At 45.1% G+C, this 22112-nt stretch overlaps 1 protein-coding gene and 1 long non-coding RNA gene across 5 annotated transcripts in view; both read right to left on the reverse strand.

The window, feature by feature from the left end:
* Window positions 1-207: 207 nt before the first annotated feature.
* Window positions 208-17385, reverse strand: Nr4a2 (nuclear receptor subfamily 4 group A member 2). 4 transcript variants are annotated; one of them, XM_021152492.1, is made up of 8 exons: window positions 17212-17385; window positions 6365-6486; window positions 4979-5844; window positions 4064-4193; window positions 3514-3677; window positions 2448-2650; window positions 1946-2124; window positions 208-1797 (listed from the first exon to the last, which is right to left on the reverse strand). In XM_021152492.1, exons 3-8 carry the CDS (start codon window positions 5840-5842, stop codon window positions 1541-1543), a joined length of 1797 nt encoding a protein of 598 aa, XP_021008151.1. In that variant the 5' UTR covers window positions 5843-5844; window positions 6365-6486; window positions 17212-17385; the 3' UTR covers window positions 208-1540. The 4 variants fall into 4 exon arrangements, with proteins under 4 accessions (XP_021008151.1, XP_021008143.1, XP_029330602.1 ...); XM_021152484.2 differs by lacking the exon at window positions 17212-17385 and adding an exon at window positions 8124-8828; XM_029474742.1 differs by lacking the exon at window positions 17212-17385 and adding an exon at window positions 7681-7745.
* Window positions 17386-20753: 3368 nt separating this feature from the next.
* Window positions 20754-22112, reverse strand: part of LOC110307984 — a 47468-nt gene continuing 46109 nt past the window's right edge. The window contains exon 3 of the long non-coding RNA XR_002379493.1: window positions 20754-21643. This is a non-coding gene — a long non-coding RNA (uncharacterized LOC110307984). The remainder of the gene's footprint in view (window positions 21644-22112) is intronic.

Genomic DNA, 22112 nt, shown 5'->3' on the forward strand with positions numbered 1-22112 from the left:
AAAATTCAGGCAAAGTAAAAAATACTGCATGAATTCTCTAGATAATTAGTTCAATGACACCCTTCCCTTTGCCACAATGGATCTAGGCTGTCAGTCTGAAATTCAGATGTCCTGTAAGTGACCGACCCCAAATCAGTCTCCACTTTCGCCTCTTTCTTGTACCTGTTGTTTAGTAATCATTTTTCCTGGCCCAGAAATAAGACAGAGTTCTGTTCATTTACGTGGTTTATTGTTGTAAACATTAAAATTGTCTTTCTTAAAGAAAGAATTTATCAGGAAAAAAAATCAGCATCTCTAACTGTCGTACACCATAGAAAAAAAGGCAGTGACTCATCTCATGTGCCGTACTAGAAATATACAAAGAAAATACTACAGAATATGGCAATATTAAAATTCTTACTCAAACAGAAAATAATATATTAACTGACAATTTTAGACATAAAAAAACAAAAACAAAAAAATTCAAAGTGCTCAGTAATTTCCAGGGAGTTATGTATATTATAAGCACTCTGGAAACAGTCAAAAGCTGCTGCATGCAAGTTTTGTTTAGCTTTAGACAACAAAATAATCAAGATATAAACTTTCTTTTATCAACATCAACGGTACATACAACACTTACAAACAAGGAATGTTGGGCGGTGTTTACAAACACTATGTGTCCCTTTTGTCAGGATTTTCCAATGTACTGATACTTGTGCCCACCTATTATACAATTGAGAAAAATGTTTAAGCTCAGATAACTACCAATCTTTATAAAATCTAACAGACTACATAGTGTCTGAAATACTATTTATATAATATAGACATTACTGAAGTAGCAAGTGCCTATAACATCTTCAACCTAGAATCACATGCTTGTCCCCTTTTTATGTAGTTATTTTATTTTTTTTGCAAACACACTTACTTTTTAGAATTTGTAATATTTATTCATAAATAGGCACAAAATAATTTAAAAAGCCAAACTGCATTGGATAAATTTACAAGCCTCTGCCTTCAATTCATGCCACCCACGCAACATTTAGTTTTACTATATATTACAGCTTTCTTTACAGCAGAAAACTTTGAAGTCTTGTTAAAGGGCAAAATAGGAGGGTCCCATTAAGGTATCATGTGTGTGTGTGTGTGTGTGTGTGTGTGTGTGTCATACATTTGTCTTAACTGCAACAAGCAAGCATGGCCAAACATTTCCCATCATACATTAGCAATCTTCTGAACAACAAACTGATTTTGAACTGATAATAAAAAGTTTATACCACTGTACTGTGTGCTGTCCGTTTTCTAAATCCAGGATGCCCCGGAGCCAAAATGCCCTTTCAGGTTCTGCCTGCAGGTTAGGAAATAGCGACAGTTTTTATTTGTGTTTTGTTTGTTTGTTTGTTTGTTTGTTTACTTAAGGGGTGAGGGCTAGGGGTCTACAGAAGGGATAAGATGAACTGGACACTTCAGCCAGCTCTCTGCCCATGTGACCAGCCCCCTCTGGATGGTTTTTTTTTTTTTTTTTTTTTCCTTTCCAGTTCTTTGACGTGCTTGGGAGAAGGTCTTAGAAAGGTAAGGTGTCCAGGAAAAGTTTGTCAATTATTGCTGGTGGTGGTACCAAGTCTTCCAATTTCAGGTAGAAAATGCGCTGGAGGCCCTGTGTGCAAAGGGTGCGGAGTTCTGGCAGCTTCCCCAACAGTTTAGACAGGTAGTTGGGTCGGTTCAAGCCCCCATTATTGAAAGTCACATGGTCTTTAAGACAATTTACAATTTTGTTTTGTAGCTCTTCCACTCTCTTGGGTTCCTTGAGCCCGTGTCTCTCTGCAGAAAATGCAACCAGAAACAAAAGAATGCAGAGGGGAGTTAGTCAGATGGCAGAATCAGAGAGAATCTGCGATTAGGGAAAGCCATGACCGGTCCCACCAGAGGAAGTTCCGAAGGGGAAGTGTCCTGCACCAGCAGTACTGACCTGTAACCATAGCCAGGGCAGCAATGCAGGAGAAGGCAGAAATGTCGATGTTCATATTCTGCAAGTTGGAGGAGAATTCAACAATGGAATCAATCCATTCCCCAAAGCCACGCACGCATTGCAACCTGTGCAAGACCACCCCATTGCAAAAGATGAGTTTACCCTCCACTGGGTTGGACCTGCAATTAATACCAAAGAGAGAGGGGAGAAAAAGAGAGAGAGAAAAGCTAAACAACTAATTACTTGAAGAGCAATAAATGAGGGATTTAAGAGGCACCTAATTACTGAAGAGTTAATAAAATGTAGACCAGTGGACCTTGAAAGGGTTTAATTTCATAACAATCAAGAACTCCCCTATCCCACCACCACTCTGGTCACCCAAGGCTCTGGGCTCACTCTTTCCCTTCTTCACCTTTGCTTTGTTTTTATCTTGCCTCCAACCCCAACCCTTTTCTCTTCCTTTCCTTTACTTCTGATCCCTCCTCCAGGCCTCATTCATTACCTGTATGCTAAACGCAGAACAAATAATTCTAAGAAAGCTGATTCAAAAAGCAGGTCCTGGTCGGCTTTGGGCAGGTCAGCAAAGCCAGGGATCTTCTCTGCCCACCCTCTGATGATCTCCATAGAGCCGGTCAGGAGATCGTAGAACTGCTGGATGTGTTGGGTATCATCTCCACTCATCTGATAGTCAGGGTTTGCCTGGAACTGGAATTTCATTTTAAAAAGCACTTAATGAGGTTCTCTAAAATATATAACCCGTGAAATTGCTAACCCCGTTTCTAGTAGGGGAGCCAGGTTTTTATAACAATTAAACCTCTCTCTGACCAGTAAGGAAATTAGATGTTCCGGGGCAATTAATTCAATTAGGGACGGTGCTATGAGGTCGCTGCTTTAAATATGTAAATTACCATTTCCATACAGACTAAATACAGTGCCATCCAGCCCTGGGAAACGTTCGGTCTTATCTCCACAAAACAATTGACACGGTAGTATTCATGCTAATCCCAGAGTGGGTCTTGCGCAGAGGCGCCTTTTGCAAAGCTTAATAATATTGCAGTCGCTACTAGGTTTGCCCACACTCCCTCTACCCAAAGCCTGCACATTTTTCACAGCTGGAGTAAAAGAAGAATTGCACCACTTGATCCCTGACCGGGGACAACCCTGTCCCCCCCCCCCCATTGCCATCCCTTTTACCCCTCTTATCACTCCCTGGCCCTAGACAAGTCAAGGGGGAGAGGGGTGTATTCTAGTAACTTCGTAAAGTAGACTTGGGAAGGAAGGCTAGGCATAGACTGTCTGTCTAGGTTTTGCCTTCCAGACCGCAGCTGGAGGGACTGTCGGACAATAATGGTTCACAAAGATTCAACCCCTCTGGTATGTTCTCCAGTCTGTACTTTGAGCAGCATCACCTGTCAGCTGAAAACCTGCCCAAAGTTGTGAAGTATATATTCTGCTGTTCCTTCTTTACCCTTGAGTTTGGGGGTGCTAAAGCTGGATATAGGGAGAGGGCCCTGCCCATTTGTTGGCTTGTCCACATGATTGATATTCCCCCACCACGGGCTTCTTACCCTGGAATAGTCCAGGCTGGTCATTGCCGGATTGGAATCGACGTGGGCTCTGACGAGGGCACTGATCAGACTCACCGGAGGTGAGGGGGGAGAAGGATCCTGTGGGCTCTTCGGCTTCGAGGGTAAACGACCTCTCCGGCCTTTTAAACTGTCCGTGCGAACCACTGTAAAGGAATTACTCAAGGGTTAACGCTGTTCCCTTGAGCCCAGACTCAGCTGCCTCACCGCCTCCTCCCCGGAGGGAACAGTGGAAGAAGCCCAACCCGGTGGTCCAGGGCTCCTCTGATTTTAAAGACTTTACTGAAGTCTTTAATGCTTCTAAGTCTTTACTTAGAAGCATTAATAAACGGCGGGTTATTTTATACCTTCCTCCAGCTGGGTCCTATACTTAAAGACAAGGAGGGCCGGGTGGCTTTCTTTAGAGGAGGGCATTTAGCAGTGGAATCCTGGAGTCAAGGGCGTGGAGAGTGAGGCAGGGACCCGAGTCCACAAGCAGCTTGTGGACTTTCAGGGGCGCGAAATGGAAGGTCAACAACTTGCTTCGACCTACCTTCTTTAACCATCCCAACAGCTAGGCACTTCTGAAACCGACAGTACTGACAACGATTTCGGCGGCGCTTGTCCACTGGGCAGTTTTTATTTGCTAAACACACATATTTCGCGTTTTTTTGCACCGTGCGCTGTAGAGGGAGAGAATGTAGGCCCCAAAATGATTATTTTTTCATTCAAAGTCTAGCAAACTGGACACATTTTTAAAAAAAAAAATGGCTTGGATCTGCATTCCTTCCCTACAAACATAAACACTACTCCTTAAGTTTCTTTCTTTATTTCTTTCTTTCCTTTTCTTTTTCTTTTCTTCCTATTTCCTTTCCTTTTCCTCCCCAGGGCATTTACCAGAAGAAAATTGATAGCGTTAACATTTGAGCTAACCTTACCGCTCCTTGCTGTGTTTTATATGCCAGGAGAAGGGGCAGGAGACGCTCAGTAAATACAAATCCGTGGGCATTCATATTATTTACATTCCTTGGAGACCTTCTCTATTTAAAATGATAAGATTATTCAATCAGGATGGCGAAATAAAGAGATCACTTAATTTGACCATAGGGAATTCTGTTCCACTTGGTTAGCTCAGACACGGTTCTCTGTCCTAACCAATTTCAATCTGAACAAGGAAGACAGCGCCTAACACATGCAAATAGCCCTCTTCTAACTCTGGCTCCAGCAATTTCGGGCTGGAGCCCGCCGGGGCCCGCAGGTTGCTGTGGGGCGTGGGGGGGCGGGGGAATGAAACCCTGACTCTCCCAGTCTTCCTGATTTCTTTCCTTAGACACCCCCAAAGCCTCTTCCACAGCCCGTGGGTAGCTGCAGGAAACTCAAGCTGGTCTGCCAACCGGAAGGTGAGGGCACACTGCTGGGTCTCAGGTATAAGGACCGCTACCTGCAATCTCCGCCCTGTCTTGCTCACCTTAAAGAAACCTTTGCAGCCCTCACAAGTGCGAACACCATAGTGCTGACAGGCCGCGTTGTCACCGCAAACAGCGCACAGACCCTCATTGGAGGGAGAGCCCCGGGACGGCGGCGAGGGCACCTGCGTGTCAAGCAACTGCGATGCGTGGCCGATCTGCAGGCCCGGGAAGCCCATGGATGCGGGCTTGCGAATGGGGTTGGGCACGGCGAAGGTCTGGCCATCCACTACGTGGTGGCTGCCCGCGGGCTCCGGGTTCATGGGGACGTGCAGAGGCCCGTCGAAGCGCATCTGGCAGCTAGACACAGGAGTGCCCGGGGGCGACTGCTTAAAGGAGAAGAGTGACAGGCGGGAGACAGGTGTCTTCCTCTGCTCGATCATATGCGTAGTGGCCACGTAGTTCTGGTGGAAGTTGTGAAGGGAGCCCGGATCGTCCCACATCGGGCTATGCTGCACCTGGAAGCTCGGGGTGCTGGGTGTCGGGGGCGAAGAGGGCTTGTAGTAAACCGACCCGCTGTGTGGCATCATCTCCTCGGACTGAGGGGGCAGGTGGCTGTGTTGCTGGTAGTTGTGCATCTGAATGTCTTCTACCTTAATGGAGGACTGCTGTCCGGACAGGGGCATTTGGTACAAGCAAGGTGGCTTGACGTCGTAGCCTGTGCTGTAGTTGTCCATAAAGGTACTGAAGCTGGGGAGAGAAGTGGTGGCAGTAATTTCAGTGTTGGTGAGGTCCATGCTAAACTTGACAAACTCTGGAGTTAAGAAATCGGAGCTGTATTCTCCCGAAGAGTGGTAACTGTAGCTCTGAGAAGCGGGGCTGGCTCCTTGAGGCGAGGACCCATACTGCGCCTGAACACAAGGCATGGCTGGAAACGAAACAGGGTGATATACACTCAGCCTGGTCAACTGAACACTTTCTTCCGGGCTCGGTCTACACCTAGGGCTACACCGGCAGCCCGCGGCGTCGGGGTTGGTGGGGAGGCAGGGAGAGGATGGGGGTTTAGGGATGCAAGGGGAAGGGCAAACGAGGTGGAACAGCGATGAAGAAAGGAAAGGGCTGATCCCGGGACGACCCAGAGCTGGAAAGCTGTTGAGGGTCTACACTCATTTCCAAACGCTCCACCCCCCGCGCCCCACCCCCTTCCCGCAGACAGTCCCACTCTGGTGAGCTTCTTCTTTGAAGTTGAGGGTCGACAGGATTTCTAGAAGCCATGCTCTAGAAATGAAGTTGAATTGCACAATAAGAAAGTTGTCCTCTGTGACTATAAGGCACAGGGTTGGCCTGGAAAGATCCTGTTGCCCTGTTTTGTTTTGTTTTGTTTTGTTTTGTTTTTCTGGAGATATGGGGGAACTCAGGAAAGGTAATGAAAGATAAAGCTCACTGACCTTCAGCAGAGTTATTGGAGTTTTCGAGGAAATTAAAGGTGGACAGTGTCGTAATTCAGCGAAGGACAAAGTTTCCAAGATTTTAAAAAAGAGCTATTGGGAATCCAGCCCGTCAGATCTCCCTGAAATACAGACATAGGAAGTTTCAGGATGTCTTTCCACCGAGACTTGGGCTGGGCAGATGCAGACTCACTCAGCAGGCCCTTCAAGTGCTTCCTCGGAAATGAGTGTGAAGACTTTACCCAACAGCAGCTTAAAATGAAATGTGCAGAGACAATGTGGCTAAACAGCAGATAATGCCGCTCATCTCCCAGTGTAAATCCCTGCAGAGAAAGCATCCTGTGGGGAAATTATCCCATGAGTCTACCAGATACTGAATGATATAATGAATTGGCCCCTTTGCTGTAGATGGAAGGGCCGTTGTCATTCTACTTTATGTCAAACCTAAGAAGTCTGGATAAAGGAAAAACACAGCATCAAAGCCTCCTCTTACTATTTCTCTTGGAGTCCAATGGTCTTTTCTCTTAGAAGGAGAAAGAAAGTTAATAGAACTCAAGAGTAAACCGTGAAAAAGAAATACAGGTCCCACCCTTAGAAAACGTTAGCAAGGCCTGGACAACCAAGCAGCCAGTGTGGGAGCAAGTGTGTGGCTTTGGTAATTGTTTTTGGTTCAACAACACAGGAGCTTAAGGGACAAGCGAATTGGTGTTCCTCCAGAGAACTGGATTTTCAACACCTTTCATGGCCCAGAGGTGATGAGAGAGATCTCTACTTTACCAGGAGTATCTTGGGTCAACTGCAGAGGGAAAGAAATATTACGCATATGATATTGGCACCAAAGTTAGAAGCACTTCTCAGCACAGCAAACTGGACACCTTCTCCACAATGCTTTCCACAGGCTGCCTACTTGCTGGGACAAGGCATTCTTGTGTCCTAGCTTTTTTTTTTTTTTTTTCAGATGATCCCACTTGCAAGGCATTCTAGAGCATAGACGATCTTGTTAATAAAGTAAAGAAACCTGAACACCCTCTCCTTTGCTCCCCCCCCCCCACTTCTTCCACAATCTTGCTTGCTTCAAGGAGTGGAGAAGGTTAACAAGACAAACCAGAGGACTCCTGCTTTATCTCCCCACCCCCATCCGCCGCCGCCCTTGAAAATATGTCTGTGCTGGATATTAACCCGTGGCTATGTCACAGTTTCCTAACCGTATTCTTTACCTTACGCACACACTGACACACTATCCAAGGACAACATATATCAAAACCAGTCATTTCAGGCAACTTCGCAACAGGACCCTCTACGGACACTACCCTTACTCGACGATATCCGGGAAACCTCCACCAGCGGGCGAGCCGAGCGACACTGTTCCCAAGCAACACGTAAACTTTCTCTCCCGGACTGTTTCCCACATGTTCGCGAGATGGAGCCTCCTCAAGCCACAATCAATTTCACACTAAGAGCAAACTTTGCGCACATCTCTGCCGGCAAGTCCGCTTCTCCTAAAACTGTGGGAGTCCCCTTGCCACTTCCACCAATGAGAAGCCTGGAAACCTCTGCCGGCAGCCAACTCCCCCCCCTTTACGCTAGCACTGGAGTTCCAGCAGAGGCTCGGCGGAGCTGCGCGCGCCCACTCGCCATCCCCCTTCCCCAACCCCTTCGCGCTCCGCGGCTCCGGCGCCCACTTGCAGAGAACCCGTTCCTTGGTACGCGGAGACCCGGAGGACGCGTGACCGCGGGCGGTCCCGCCGCAGCTACTCACTTGTCCGCTCTCTTCATTCATTCAACTCCGCCGAAGTGCAGTTCCCTCCGGGAGCGGAGGAGCCCGGGTCAGCGGGAGCGCTGCGGAAGCGGGGCGCGGAGAGCCACACTCAGCCAGCCCGGCCGCAGGAAAGGGAGGCAGCCAGCAGGGCCGGAGAGAGGGACGCGGAGCAGTGCGGAGCCGCGGGGCGGACTGGCCCTGGCCGCCAATGTGCCTTTGTTTATGTGGCTCGCGCTGCTGCTGCCAACATACACCTAAAGTCTGCGCGCGTCAGCCCGCGTCAGCGGCCCGCGGTCCAATCGCCGAGCCGCCGCGCTCCCCGGACTCCTGGCCCGCGCTCGCTTTGGTATATTTCCGACCTGACGTCACGACTGGGGCTGATTTTAAGGTGGGAACGGTTCACCTTGGTAGCCCACTTGGGTGGATTTTTTTTTTTTCCGAAAGAAGTGTGACTTCTGCAACCCAGGTCCGTGAAGTCCGTGGTGATGCTACGCTCCACCTGCCCCTCCCCCGCCCCAGACCTTGCGTCCTCACACGTGGGGAGGGTGCAACAAAAGCTTGAACGGAAAAGAACACTCGCGTGGGCCAGGTAGCTAGCACCTGGGCCGAGCGGGCAGAGGTGTGCCTTGCAGCTCCCCAACATACCCTCCTCACATCCTTTAGCAGAAGTGGAGACAGTTGTCCTGAGGCTCGTAACTCTCCAAAGACTTGGGCGTTAGATGGGATTCCCCTAGTTCGTGCATCCCCCTTCTCCCTTTTTAAAAACTCACTCTTCCTCCCCGCTTCGAAGGATGAGAGGTCAGAGCCCTTTCCCCTTCTTTCCAGAAACTAAAAAGACGTACTATCTAAAGCAATGTGGGAGGGAGGAGGGTAGACAGTGAGCCAAGCCTTAGAGGACCCCACAAGTAGGAGTGAACTGTTGCCTGCTTTCTCTCGCAGACAATACACTAAAGAATCCGGCAACAGGTGCGCCTCCAGCCCAGAGGTGATCTGACCCATCGCCCCCAACCCCCTCGGTCAACTCTTGACAGAGTTGACATTTCGCTCTGCCCACCAAGCCCTTCAGTCCCTTTCACAGGTTTCTGAAACGCAGCGGCTGTCGTACCCGCAACCAAGAAGAAAGCATGGAGGGAGAAGCAGCAAGGGGAGTGGAGCTCGAGGCGGGGTGGGTCGCTCGGCGTCTCGCCCAAAACGGAGAATATGTGCCCATTGCCTCAGCCCAGGGTCCCGGTGAACTGTGGGAGCGTGCCCTACCCCCGCGTTCCTCTCAATCGCCTCCAGCTCCGCTCTGCAAGACAATCCGCTCCCCCTCCTCCCAAGCGCGTGGATCTTTCTAGCAAAGGAATCGCAGATCCTCCAGAGGGCTAACCCTACTCCCAGTACCCCTGTGAAGCTGGCCAGACAGGCCTCTTCGGGTTTCTCTCGAGACCAGGAAGGGGCTGAGGCCAAGGGAGAGCGACTTTGTAGGGTCCCCTTCTTCTCCCAGGACAGCGCTCCTCCTCCTCCCCTTCTCCCAAGCTCCCAAGCTGCCCGGGCGAGCGGGGTGTGTGTGTGTGTGTGTGTGTGTGTGTGTGTGTGTGTGTGTGTGTGTGTGTATGTGTGCAATGTACACCTCGGCCCCCTCTCGGTGATCCTAGCACCCCCGGAGAACACCGCGGGTTGTGGGGTTGCTCATTCCTAGCCTGCACCTCCGCCTTAGCCAGCTCCAAGCTGAGCGAGCCTGTGGCTGCAAAGGCGTTGCCATCCGGTGCCCAGACAAGCCGCGGGCTCCACTGTGCATTGGCCTCCGGGAAACCTAGGTGACCACCTTAAGTTTCCCCCAGATGTTGCGGCTGCCTCTCCAGCTGCTGCCGCTACGGCTCAGCGGTGCCCTAATGGGCGCAAGGGAAAAAAAAAAAAGAACCAGGAAGTGGGGGTGCAAGAGGGGGGCAGGGTGAAGAACAACTTATTAGTGTGAGCTCGGCAGCGTCAGCGCCCCGTGGGCAGGAGCGATTCCACGCGAACGAAAGGGAAAAAGTGAGAGTTTGGAGAGCAATGGAGAAGGAAGGGGGTGGGGGTGGCGGTGACGCAGGGGCGCAGGCATTGACGCACCGGCCAGGCTGGGCCCAAAATAGAAGCAACTCCAGCTCACAGGCGCCCTCCCGGGTTCCCTTCCCCTTCCGTGAGGGAGCAGGGTGCGGTCACCAGGAGCTTTCCTTGATCCTCGCGGTGGGCCAGGTTCCCGGCAGCTATCTTCAGACAGTCGGAAACCCAAGCTTAGCGACACTGGGGTGGAAGTTATTATTTTTTAATACAGTTCCAGGAGAGCGGGTATCAGGAGTTTAAGGTCGTAGCCACAGACCTCCCTACACAAAAGCGGCTAAGTAGATATGTTGCCCTCTGCAAGCTCCTCTCCCCGAGTCATTAAAAACACATTCAGTTTGGGTTGATTTGAGTCTGGGGACATTTTAAAAATGCTCTCCTAGAGTGAGGAAAGAGGGCCTGAAGTTCTTATACTGAACACCACGGAACAAGCACAGTAAGGAGGGTTTTTCTTTAGCAACCTCCAGTGCTTGGTTTCCTGATAAGAAAAGCCTATGCTCAAGGCTTGTTATACCCAAGATCAAAAGGCAGAGGTCTTAGCAGTTTACTACAATAGTACGTGAGGATAGGGTAATTATAATATGTAAATGAGAGGAAGTGAAGACTTTTTTCATCCATGTGTGAGCTTTCCCTCTCTTCAAATTTACATTCAGCTTCCCTGGATGTTACTACGACTGAGGAAAGACTCATAAACTCATTTAAAGTAATTCTTGGCTGAGACTATTCTACGGTTGGAGTCTGGGTACAGGGCTCGCATGTGCTCCAGGTGCACACATCGGAAAGTTTAAAAGGGCCATGATCAAAACCTCAGTCCGCTGCCCCCCCCCCCCGCCCCCCTTGATTGGAAGGGACGAAGCTGCAGGAGCAAAGACAAGGCCTGCAATTGACTGATCTTGTCAGTAGGGGGCCTGACTCCACAATGTTCAAGAGACAATCTCCCACACAAACACACAAGCACCCGTGCTTCACACACACACACACACACACACACACACGCACGCACACACACACACACACACACACTTAGCTGTTTACTACTTAGGCTAACTAAGCCTCAGAAGAAAAGTCTGCAGGCCCAAATGTTCATATTGTGTTGGAATTCATAAATAACGAAAACTCTTATTTTTTCTATTTTCTCCAAAAGGGAAACAGTTTAACACATGGAATTAGGTTTACAATGGATTTTCTTTATTTCCTCCTGCCCGTGTTTAACTCACGGTTAGGTCACAGAGGGGAAAAAAACCAAAATGGTAATAAAATCTCTCATTTTATCTCAAAGCAGTTCAAATTGGCATATAGTTTGAAAAAATGAAAGCATGTTTTAAAATCCTATGATTACATGTTTAAATAAATTATAGTTGAGAAGAGAATTCCTGTGGGTATATTTGCTAGTACATAAGAGAATGCTTTTGTGCATAGAGGTTTAATTACACATATAATGGAATCAAACTGTAGAATTGAACAACCTTTCAGAAAATGTTAAAACGATGCTTTAGGCTAAAAGAAACTGAAATTCTACATTTATATGGCTGCAACTCTTCTGCATTCTTACACATAAATATTTCAAATAAAGTATTTTATAACTCAATTAAAATGACAATAGTGTTTTTTTTCAGGGTCCAGAGTCTGATAGAACTTTAAATTATTGCCACATTTAAATGTGTAAAGTTTCCCCATTAATAAAGGTCTATTTTCTTAATAATTTAAAATAATGGAAGCAAAGAATTAATGCTATGCATAGTAGGTCCCCCCTTATGTAAATTGTTATTGCTATTAATAAATATAATGATGAGACCTTAAAAAGCATTGATGAAGGCAATGCTGTTATATTACTTTCCATGATACTAGCACATACTAAGCCATACATATCTGCTTGTACATAAAAATATATTTTCACTAAAAATCAGTATAAATGAAAATAAACTCACATCTAAACCTAAGTATTTTATTTTTTGCATGGCTAAGCAGATTATACTTAATAAAACTGAGCTCTTGGTATAATTTAGAGAGCAAACATAAGTGTAATCCCATCGGATTTTCTATTTTAATGCATGGGGAAGAGGCCTCTGGGGGTTTGATTTCAGAATTCTCCCCAAATGAATTCAGAGGTCTCACAATGCAAATACAATGAAATGGACATACCTGTTATGCCGTGCTGCAAGAGTTGAGACAACTTCAAGATATTTTTTTTTTTATTGTGTAAGTATTGGAACTTATAAGCATTGAAGTGAAATGTGTTTTAAATTATGTTTGAACAAACCCACATTCACAGTCTTTGTTGTTATTTGGTAGGCAGTCTTCCAGAAGTGACAGAAAAAAATGAATTTTCACCTTAAAACATCTGGTTCTTTAAAGATAGAAATTAGTATTAAAGATGTTTTATTGTTTTGCTTTTGCCATTTCATTTGCAATCATGGGCTATTAATCAACCAAACTGCCCCTTTCCTACGGGACACTTGGAGAAGTCAACAGCTTCTCTGATATCCACATAGATTCGGGCAGCTTTTATTCAGTTTTACCCAGCCTGTTTTTCACCAAAGACCATGGGTTTTTTAAATGTCTTACTTTAATTCAGAACTCAATTCTAGAAAATGTGTAAAGATGTGCTGAAGTAAACAGCACTTTTTTCTAGAAGCTTCTACTTATAAATTAAAATCATAAAACTGAACATATGGTAAAGCCTCATGCCACTCAAAAACTATTTTACATAATAAAAATCTTTGGGTTTTTTTTTTCTTAATACTTGGCTTACAGTGGCCCTCTCCTAATACTTGCTTTTATAAAGAAGACTTAATATTTTTCTTATGAAAAAATTCTCTTTTATTAAAAAGAAGAATACTTTTGGTTTTAGAATTTATTTGCTCATTTCAGTAGGCATGGGAGATATTAAAACACATTTAAAATTCTGAAAATAAGGTTATATGCTATTATAAAAGACATCTGAAATTATATCAACAGCCAATGTCATTAGTTATCCTAACAGTATTAGATAAATTTCTTTAAAAAGATAAAATATATTCTTTAAACAGAGAAAATATATGTTTTCCAATGGTTATATGTAAATCTCAGACAGCCAGTTTTTGTTCTACTTTTAATAAGAAAATAACCACATTTTATTTTTTTCTCTCAAGCTAATTGGTAAAGAGCCTCTTATTTTAATGAAAAAGAAAATAAGGTATTGATATATTCAACAAAGACATATATGCCCTTTTCTTCATCATAATTCTCAATTATCAAACTTACAATTTGAACACTACAAAAGTAACTTATAGCAAGGACCCTTATAGTGATAAGAAATAAATCTAATTACCATATCCTTTGAATAGATGTAATATAAATTTCATTGCTCACTTAAAAGTTCTAAAGTTAACAGCATAAACTTGAAGTTGAGTAATTAAGTAATCCTTATATAGACACTTATTAAAGTATTTATACATATTATCTTAAATCTACATCTATCATTTTGCCAATTAAAATTAGGACTTTAATTGCAATTAAGTAATTTAATTGCCAATTGAACAGCAAAATTGCTAAGTGACTAATTTTAATGCCTATTTTAATTACCAATCATGACTGGGGAGGGAGCTAATCAAGTTACATCAAGCAGTACCAGAGTAACGATGTGAAAAAAAGGAGAACAAACACTCAAGGCTACACGCTTTTTAAAAAGAAACATAAATTAAATAAATGCAAACACAATCTGATAAATGGATAAAAATACTGTATTTCAGTATCTGAATACAGAACATGAAAAAGAACAAGGTTAATTAAAGAAAGAGCGCCTGTCAATCTTCAGTCAAAGTCAGGGCAACCCAAGTCCATTTTTTATATGGTGTCTGTATGGCACTATACCAACCCATATACAAAGCTGCATGCTGAAGAGGATGAGAGTCCACTTCCTGCTTGACTGGGGTAATGTGACACATGGCCACTTTCTTTTCGAATGAAATGCTCAGAAAAGAGAGAAACAAGCTTCCAATGCAACAACAAGGGTTTTGAATTTGAAAACAGACTCAAGTGCAGTGGGGTCCACACTCTTTGCTGATGACTCAACCCCACTTAGCTGAATGGAGAGTTTTTACCAGAATCCTAATGCCTATTTCTAACTGATTACATGCTGCCTTGAGAAAACCATAAACTTAGTAGAACTTAAAGATCACAAATTTATCTGTAAGAAGAAAGTGGAAATAGAATTACTTAGTATGGGTAATATACCTAGTTGTCCCTTTTTTTTTCTTAAGGCCCTATATCCATGGCCATCAGAAACACAGAAATATTTTCTTGGCCAACCCATGCATACTTTTTCAAAAGTTTTCCTGACTAAACAAATTCTCCAATTAACAACATGGAAGGGCAACTCTGAAAAGATAAGTTTAAGTTTGACCACTCAAAAGCAAAACAGAAAGGAATTTCCTAGTGGACAGGGCAGTGGCAGTTCTGGTGTTCTCTTGGCAATCAGAGACATGATTTGGAATACAGTATACATCTATCAACTCTTTAAGTTGAAATGATGCCATAAGCTCTTAGGTTTGTTGCTATGTACGTAGACAAAAACATGCCTAGTCTGTATCTGTAAAGTGCCTGAGATTATCAGTTAAATGTACACGTGATACAACTGGAGACAGACAGCACAAGAGTGGGGCTTGAGAGTTTGCTTCAACTCTGAGACAAAGCCCAGGAGGCCTTTTGGCCTGAATTTGAACGAGGAACACTTTAATAATCACAGGGCTTGACAAAGGGTTGCAGTATCTGCCCGTGACACTAACAGCTTTATAAGGCAGGTTCTGTGTGACTGATTAAGGGACACTGTCAATTCACAGGACATGAAGATGGAGTCATTATTGACAAGTTGACCCCTGGACTGGGTTTAAATTCATAGAGTGTTGGTGCTACAGAACAAACTAAAACCTCAGCTAGCAAAGATTATGGAAAACAACCCCAGCAAAGACTCCTTGCCGTAAGCGAGACACAGTCTAAGATGTTCTGTATAAGATTCTTTGCTATATAAATAGGCAAAAGGCGTTAGATAGAATTACAGAATGTCTGAACTAACCCAAACACTGCTTCACAAACCATCAGCCATTATAAGGTGTGTGTGTCCAGGGGATAAGGGTGTCATCTTGGCCTTTCAAAATGATTCTGAAAGGACATGATATATAAACTTTTGAAATGTTACCACTTTCTGAAATGTATAAAACTAAAAATAAACACATTTTTAGACTGTTCATGTCTATTTTATATATTTCGGTAGTCTAGTCTATCGGTTCACGTGGACATTTTACATTTTGTTGAATGCAAAAAAAAAAAAAAAAAAAACCCTAAACCCTATATATTATGTTTCTAGCTTTATGATATCCCTTCATAAGTAAAAGTAGATGTGAAATTAAAGTGTGAATAATACTTTAATTTGTAATCTTAGGTTATTCCTTGTCTTTTACTGCGATCTGCATCTGTGAATCAAAAATACAAGGTATAGTAAAAAAGACAATCATGTTTATAATCCAAGCTTACAGGCAGTTACAATATTTTATTAGTCACCAGGTTTTAAAATCTAATGTGAAGTATTATTAAGCCATTCAGTAGGATCTAAACGATGACTTCGGTGTGTTGATACTGACAGTCTGAGAAGAAAAAATTTATTATATTCACATTATATCCGCAACCAAGGCTTGGATTAAGACACAGAAAGAGTAGGGTACAGGAACTGGTTTGCATTAAGAGTTCTAGTTAGGTTTTAAGTTCATTATTTCTTAGAACTGTTTTCTTAAGAGTTGAAGTACGATTTTATTGGTTCGAGGTGAGAATTTCATATATGTAATAAGATTTAGGAATAACACTGAGACAAATCCTAGGAGTCCTTGAATTTTCTGGCTTTGAAGTGTAGTGTTCTTATAGAACTCGTCAGTTTAACTCCGGAAGTTGTGTTTTCCACCTCTCCACACCTCACCTGTTAGTAGGTAGAGTGTCAATTTCCAAGATCAGTTTTGTTAAACTTTATCAATTATGCATGTCTATAGATGGAAGAGGATGGAGGAAGAAGATGCAGAAACCGATTTTTACTGCCAGAATGATGTGATAGGGTCCCTCTGACTACCAATAGTTGATTATAGAATTTGAAATGTAGCTCTGTAACTCAATTTATACCACAGCAATCGGGCGATGCTATCTTTCTGTTGTTATAACGCATCAGGTCAAGGGATATAAATTGTACCAGGTGATTCATTTTGCTGTTCAGAGAGTCATTAGGTTCCTCCCAGAATATATATGATTGATATCCCTGGAGGTGAAAGGCTAAAGGAACCATATGGCAACATGTTGCATTCCGTATGTTATCTGCCCATCCGTGCTTAAGCTCCCATTAGCAACATCTGTACCTTACAGAAATCCAGCTGCGCCGACGACGGCTGACGGAATTGTACTGGGTGGGGGGGNGGGAGGGGAGATCTAGCTTAGCGCCATTAACTCCAGACTTAGAGTCTATCTACAAGGACGAATGGAAGCCTTCACAATTAGACGAGACAACACAAATGCTTTATTAAAGTTTAATTCTGAACTCCCAATTAGCGAAAGTGCGTTACAAATCGATTGCAATTTCCTAGAAGGCGCAGCAAAGTTCTCCGCAGCCTGCTTGCCTGCCACGTGCGAGGGGCTGCAGAGCAGCCGGAAGGACCGGGCTCAAGGCTGGCCTCCGCGGCCAACAAGTCCCTAAAAGTACCTGCCAGGGCGACAGTGAGGCTCGGGAGAGCCAGGGTGGGAGCCAGAGAGCCTCCGGATCGGGGAACCACGAGGAAGGAGTGGCCCGGGAGGGTTTAGGGAGGAGGGCGACAGGGTGCCCGTGTCCGCGCCGGCCTCTCGGGACTGGTCACATTGAAGTTTCTCTCCCGCTCTGGCGCTCCACACCCACCTCGGCTTCCTGCCCCGGCGCGGGCCACCGCGGGGACAGAAGTCGGGGAAGGGCCGCCCCTGGGCCCTCCCGGAGCCCCCAGCCCGGTCCAATACACGTTACCTGCCCAGCGCTCCCGGCCCCAGGTCGCCGAGTCCCCGGGCGCGGAGTGGTCGAGCAGCCCAGCTCCAGCTCCTCCTGCAGTCCGGGCGCGAGGCAGGGAGAGCGGACCGCCGAGCTGAGCCCCGGGGCGGAGGCCGTGGCTGAGGCCGGCCACCCAGGCGGGGTCGCGGGGCCGAGGGCGGGGGGCTGCCGAGCGGCCCGCGGAGGCCCCGGAGGCGCGCGCTCCGGTCCATTGTCGCGGCCCGCGCGCACCCCGCGCGCACCCCGCGCCCTCGGCCCCGCGGCCAAGCGCGTCAGCGGCCCCGTCAGCCCTGCCGGGCTCCGTGACGCGCGCAGCCGGCGCTATAAATAACCCGCCGCCCGCCCGGGCGCCCTGCCAGTGACGCCGGCCTGGCGGGAGGAGCGGCCGCGGAAACAATGACCCGCCGCCCTGCCGCCAGGCCGCAGGCCCAGCCCTCCGCGCTCCCCGCCCGATGGAGGGGCTGCCCCACCCTCTAGTCGCAGAGCGCCAACCGGGACACCCCTGGCTCAACTCCTCTGCAAGTTCCAACCAAGTTGATTTAAAACATTTCGACGCTTCTCCACCCCAACTCCCTCTCCACTACAGGTCCAGTGTACTTTGGGAGTAGAAAATTGTCAATGAAAACCCCCAAATAAAGAAGAACTTGGTGTCTTAAATGTCTGCCCAAGCTACTTTTAAGCCACTGTGTCCCCGAGGGTCCAGAAGAAGCAGCGAGGCCTGGGTTCCAGGACTCACCCATCTCAGCCCCACTGTCCTTTCTTTACATCTTTGTGGCCTTCAGGATGGCGCAGCCTGTTGTGATCTTCCAAGTCTGGTCCTTTGGCAGTTGGAAGTCCAGTCAAGGCTGGCATCTAAAGGGGCTTTCTCTGCAGGTAAATATTTCTGCAGAGACTTCCATTGCCATCTCCATCTTCAGGCGTTTCTGTCACAACACTCCCTGACGCGTGTCTTATTCATCAAGGTTCCCGTAGACGAATGAAGATCAGCTACTCTGCTGGAATTATCAATTATCAGTCGATTGAGACTGTATTCATTATTGCATTAATATTGATTGCGTGTTCACATGTGTGTGCAAATGCACTCACCTGCCATGGGCGCTGTTGTGGAAGTTACTTGATAACTTTTGGGTGTCTCTCTTCTGCGGTTTTGATTCTGAGTAGCCAACTCTTGTGGTCATCTCTCTGGCCCCTAAGACACTGTTTCCTCTGAGCCAAATGCCTCGGGCATAGGAACTCTACACTCTGGGGTGCTGATACATAGAAAATTTGCAGATCTAACCGGGAAGGTGAAGTGATGAGGCATGGCCAGTGAATTTCAAGGGCTACAGAAATGGTTCTTAGTCAGAAATCAAGGCAAACTGGTATAGTGACCCATCACTGGGCTGGAAGTGGGAAGATCGGGAAGTTTGAGTATTATGTCTTCGCTGGACTCTTACGTACCATTTTCTATTTGTACATTTTCCCCAAAAGTAAATACATTAGTACCACTTGAAGAAAGGAACCGAGTATATACCATTGCAGTTATTTAAGAGAGGAGAATGAAGGCCACCGTTGTTTCCTTTGCGTGCTTGGAAGTTGTGTTCACAGCTGATGCTATCCCAGGCCCTTGCAAAACCACTTTCTTGTGAGAGAAATGGGCAGATTATGCGTTACAAAGTACACTCGGACCATTTTCTCTTATTTTGTCCCAATCTCTTTTTCCCCTGGAAAGGTAATAAATTCTCCAGCTAGTGCCTCAGCAGTGTTCTCACTGACCTTCCTAGACAATCGAAAAGAATGTGCCTCATCTCCTGTCTTCAGGTTGGTGAAAAGAAAGAAAGAAAGAAAGAAAGAAAGAAAGAAAGAAAGAAAGAAAGAAAGAAAGAAAGAAAGAAAGGAAGAAAGAAAGAAAGAAAGAAAGAAAGAAAGCATAAAAGAAAACATAAAAGAGAAAGAAACAGGTTTGGAGCCAAAACATTTGCTTCACATAGACACTGTTGAAGTGTGATCACAACTAAAAGTTAACCAATATTTTTTCCAGTTTCAAAAGCATCTCTGCCTCCTTTCCTATCGAACGCCTCATCTCTTCCTTAAGACTGTTTTAAAGTCTTTGTGCTGCCCGGAAGCACAAAGCATCTTTCTTTTGCTGCTGCCACTGCCACTGTTTTAAAGTGAAAAGCTTTTGCTTCTTATCACTTTCAGTGTGATCTCTGCTAACCATCATCACTGTCCTTACACTTCTTCCTTTCTTAATGTTTACATTTATTAATTTGTCTTGTGCATTCATCATGGAAGGGGGTGGGATGGGGGTGGGGCTCTGATTCTCCTCTGCCCGCAGTATGGAGGTTAGAACGAATCAGTCTTCTCCAGGTGAATTCTGGGAACCCAGCTTCAGTGCTCAGGTTTGTCAGCAAGTTAACTTGACCCTCTGAGCCATCTCACTGGGGCTGTCCTTAAGCTTCTAGCAGAATGAAAATGAGCACAGCCCAAGTAAATATTAAACATGCCCAAATTTCTTAGTGTTATGGTTTGCACCTGAAATGTTCCCCAGAGGCTCTGGTGTTGAAGACTTCATTTCTGATATACATTGTGCTCATAGGTGGTGTCTTTGGGATATTATTATCACGACGGTACTGACACAACTACTTGGCTCATAGTTTGGTGGGCTACTGAAAGGTGATGCAACAGGAGGTAGGACCTAATAAAAGGAGTAGGTCCTTGGATGTCTGCCCTGAGGAACTATATCTTCCATGAAAATGTGATTACTATGCACTCTTGCCTTACCACTAGTTAATCCTGACCCCTCTTTCACTCCATCTTTGCTCTCTGGGTACCATAAGACAAGCAACGTCTTCTGCCACACACATTCCCCCACCAGGATATTCTGTTTCATCTCAAGCCAAGAAGCAATGGCAGCATCTGCCCCTTGGATTGAACTCTTTAAAACCTTGAGCTCAGATAAAATTTTCCTCTTCTAAGATGTTCAGCTTAGGTAGTTTGTTACATATGGTAATGGTGAAGCTGACTAACACAAAGCCACCTCATTCTAGAAGCAGTAGGAACACTCAAATAATTTCCTGAAAACAAAATCAATAATAGTGAAATCTTTGAAACAGAAGAATAGGAAATGTTTTATAAATATTTGGGTTTCTCTGATAGCATAAAGCTTATCACAGTTTTTCTGGTATTTCCCAGTATTTCCAAAGTTTCTGCCTACCTAAGATTAAATCCGTCAGTGGCTTCTTCTACAATAGCGGTGTTGAAGAATTTATAAGAGGAGCTACTGTGCACTCTTGCTTTATTGCTCAGTTAATCCTGGTCTGTATTTAGAGAGAGGTGCCTGCCAGCTTGAGATCTCAAAGCAATGAGCACAAATATTTGCCAAATCCTATGCAGTGCAGTTTTGGTGATTGACATGAAAAAATCACTGACGTTGTAGTATAAGCAAATCTTAGCAACTGTAAGATGGATAAATAGAAGGTTAGCTAGATAAGCCACAAAGACTTTGAGTATTCCAAATGAAAGAGAAGAGACAACCCGAATTACAGAGGTACAAACTTTCTTTATTTAAAAAGACAAGTCAGCCAGATGTGGTAGCACACCCTGTAATCCCAACACGTGGGAGGTGGAGGCATCCAGGCCAGGCTCCTGTTCAAAGTCATTCTTGGCTACACCGAGACTCTGAAGCCAGCAGAAACTGCCAATCTCAAACAGCCAAACCAGTTGCTTGATCAATCAACAAATGGCTGAGCAATGTTTGTAAAAAAAAAATAAATAAGGGTGACTACATTCAGAAAAATTGCAAAACCTAACATCAGTGCCAAATATTGGCAGAGATGTATAATTGACTTTTCTCATAAGATTGGCTAGATTTTAATGGTTAATCCACCACGTTTTTCATTGTTGGGAAGCACTGCAGTCAATCAACTGTGTTAATGGTATAAATAAATAAACTATCAACTTCAAACCATATTTGAAATCCTTCATGAGGCTGAACCAGAAACATTGGCTTTGCCAGAATAATGCTTTGGGAAGTATGTACAGGTGGTTGTGGGGCCAGTAATTCCCTCATCTCCTAAGCGCCTTTTCAAAATTAATCTTTAGTGTAGAAAATGAACACATAAAAAACCAAGGGGGTTTACTTAAGTGAAATCAATAATCATGCACTATGTAGAAATAACCATTGTTACTATTTGATAGACATCATTTGTCTTTTCACTTTGCTAAATACATACATTTTATCCAAATGTGCTTATAGTATACACAACTTCTTTCATGTAACAATGTATCATGAACAGCTGCCTCCTGTTCCCCCAGAACAAGTCTTCATGAGGTTTCAGGATGATCCTAGGCCATGCATGTCTCTGCAGTCTTCCTCTGGTTTGCATAGCCAGAGCTGCATTTCCACAGCTTCCTTTTGGGCTGGTTTCCCCTGCATTAAACCAATCAGAACCATGAACAGAAAATGGAGTAAGAGAAAAGCCTTAGTCTTCTCCACCCCTCCCCCATGCCCCAGCTAAATGACTGGTGACCCCTGACTCTGGACTCCAGGGCCACAGCCTACTCCCTTAGTCCTTTTAGGAGTTCATCTTGTTTCTAACCACAAAGGGATCCTTTCTGGCTTCCCTCTTCAATTCCATGTTTCACAGACTAGTGAAGTTTAGGGGTTTAGTTCCCCCTGCACTGACTGTAACAGCAGTTTTGTACTTTTCCTGGTTGGAGCCCAAATCCTCCCTCATTTGCNATGGAGAAGCACTGGCGATGTCATACGCAGCAAAGCCAATTGGTCCTTGAATTTCATTTGCCAGAAGTTTGCTAGCATTTTAAATGTGCTTTTTAAATTAAGTGGCTTAGTCTTGAGAGAAGCAGAAAGAAAACTCGCACACCTTTAAAAAATCAAT

Source organism: Mus caroli, chromosome 2 (assembly GCF_900094665.2).
Source record: "Mus caroli chromosome 2, CAROLI_EIJ_v1.1, whole genome shotgun sequence".
Classification (NCBI taxonomy): domain Eukaryota; kingdom Metazoa; phylum Chordata; class Mammalia; order Rodentia; family Muridae; genus Mus; species Mus caroli.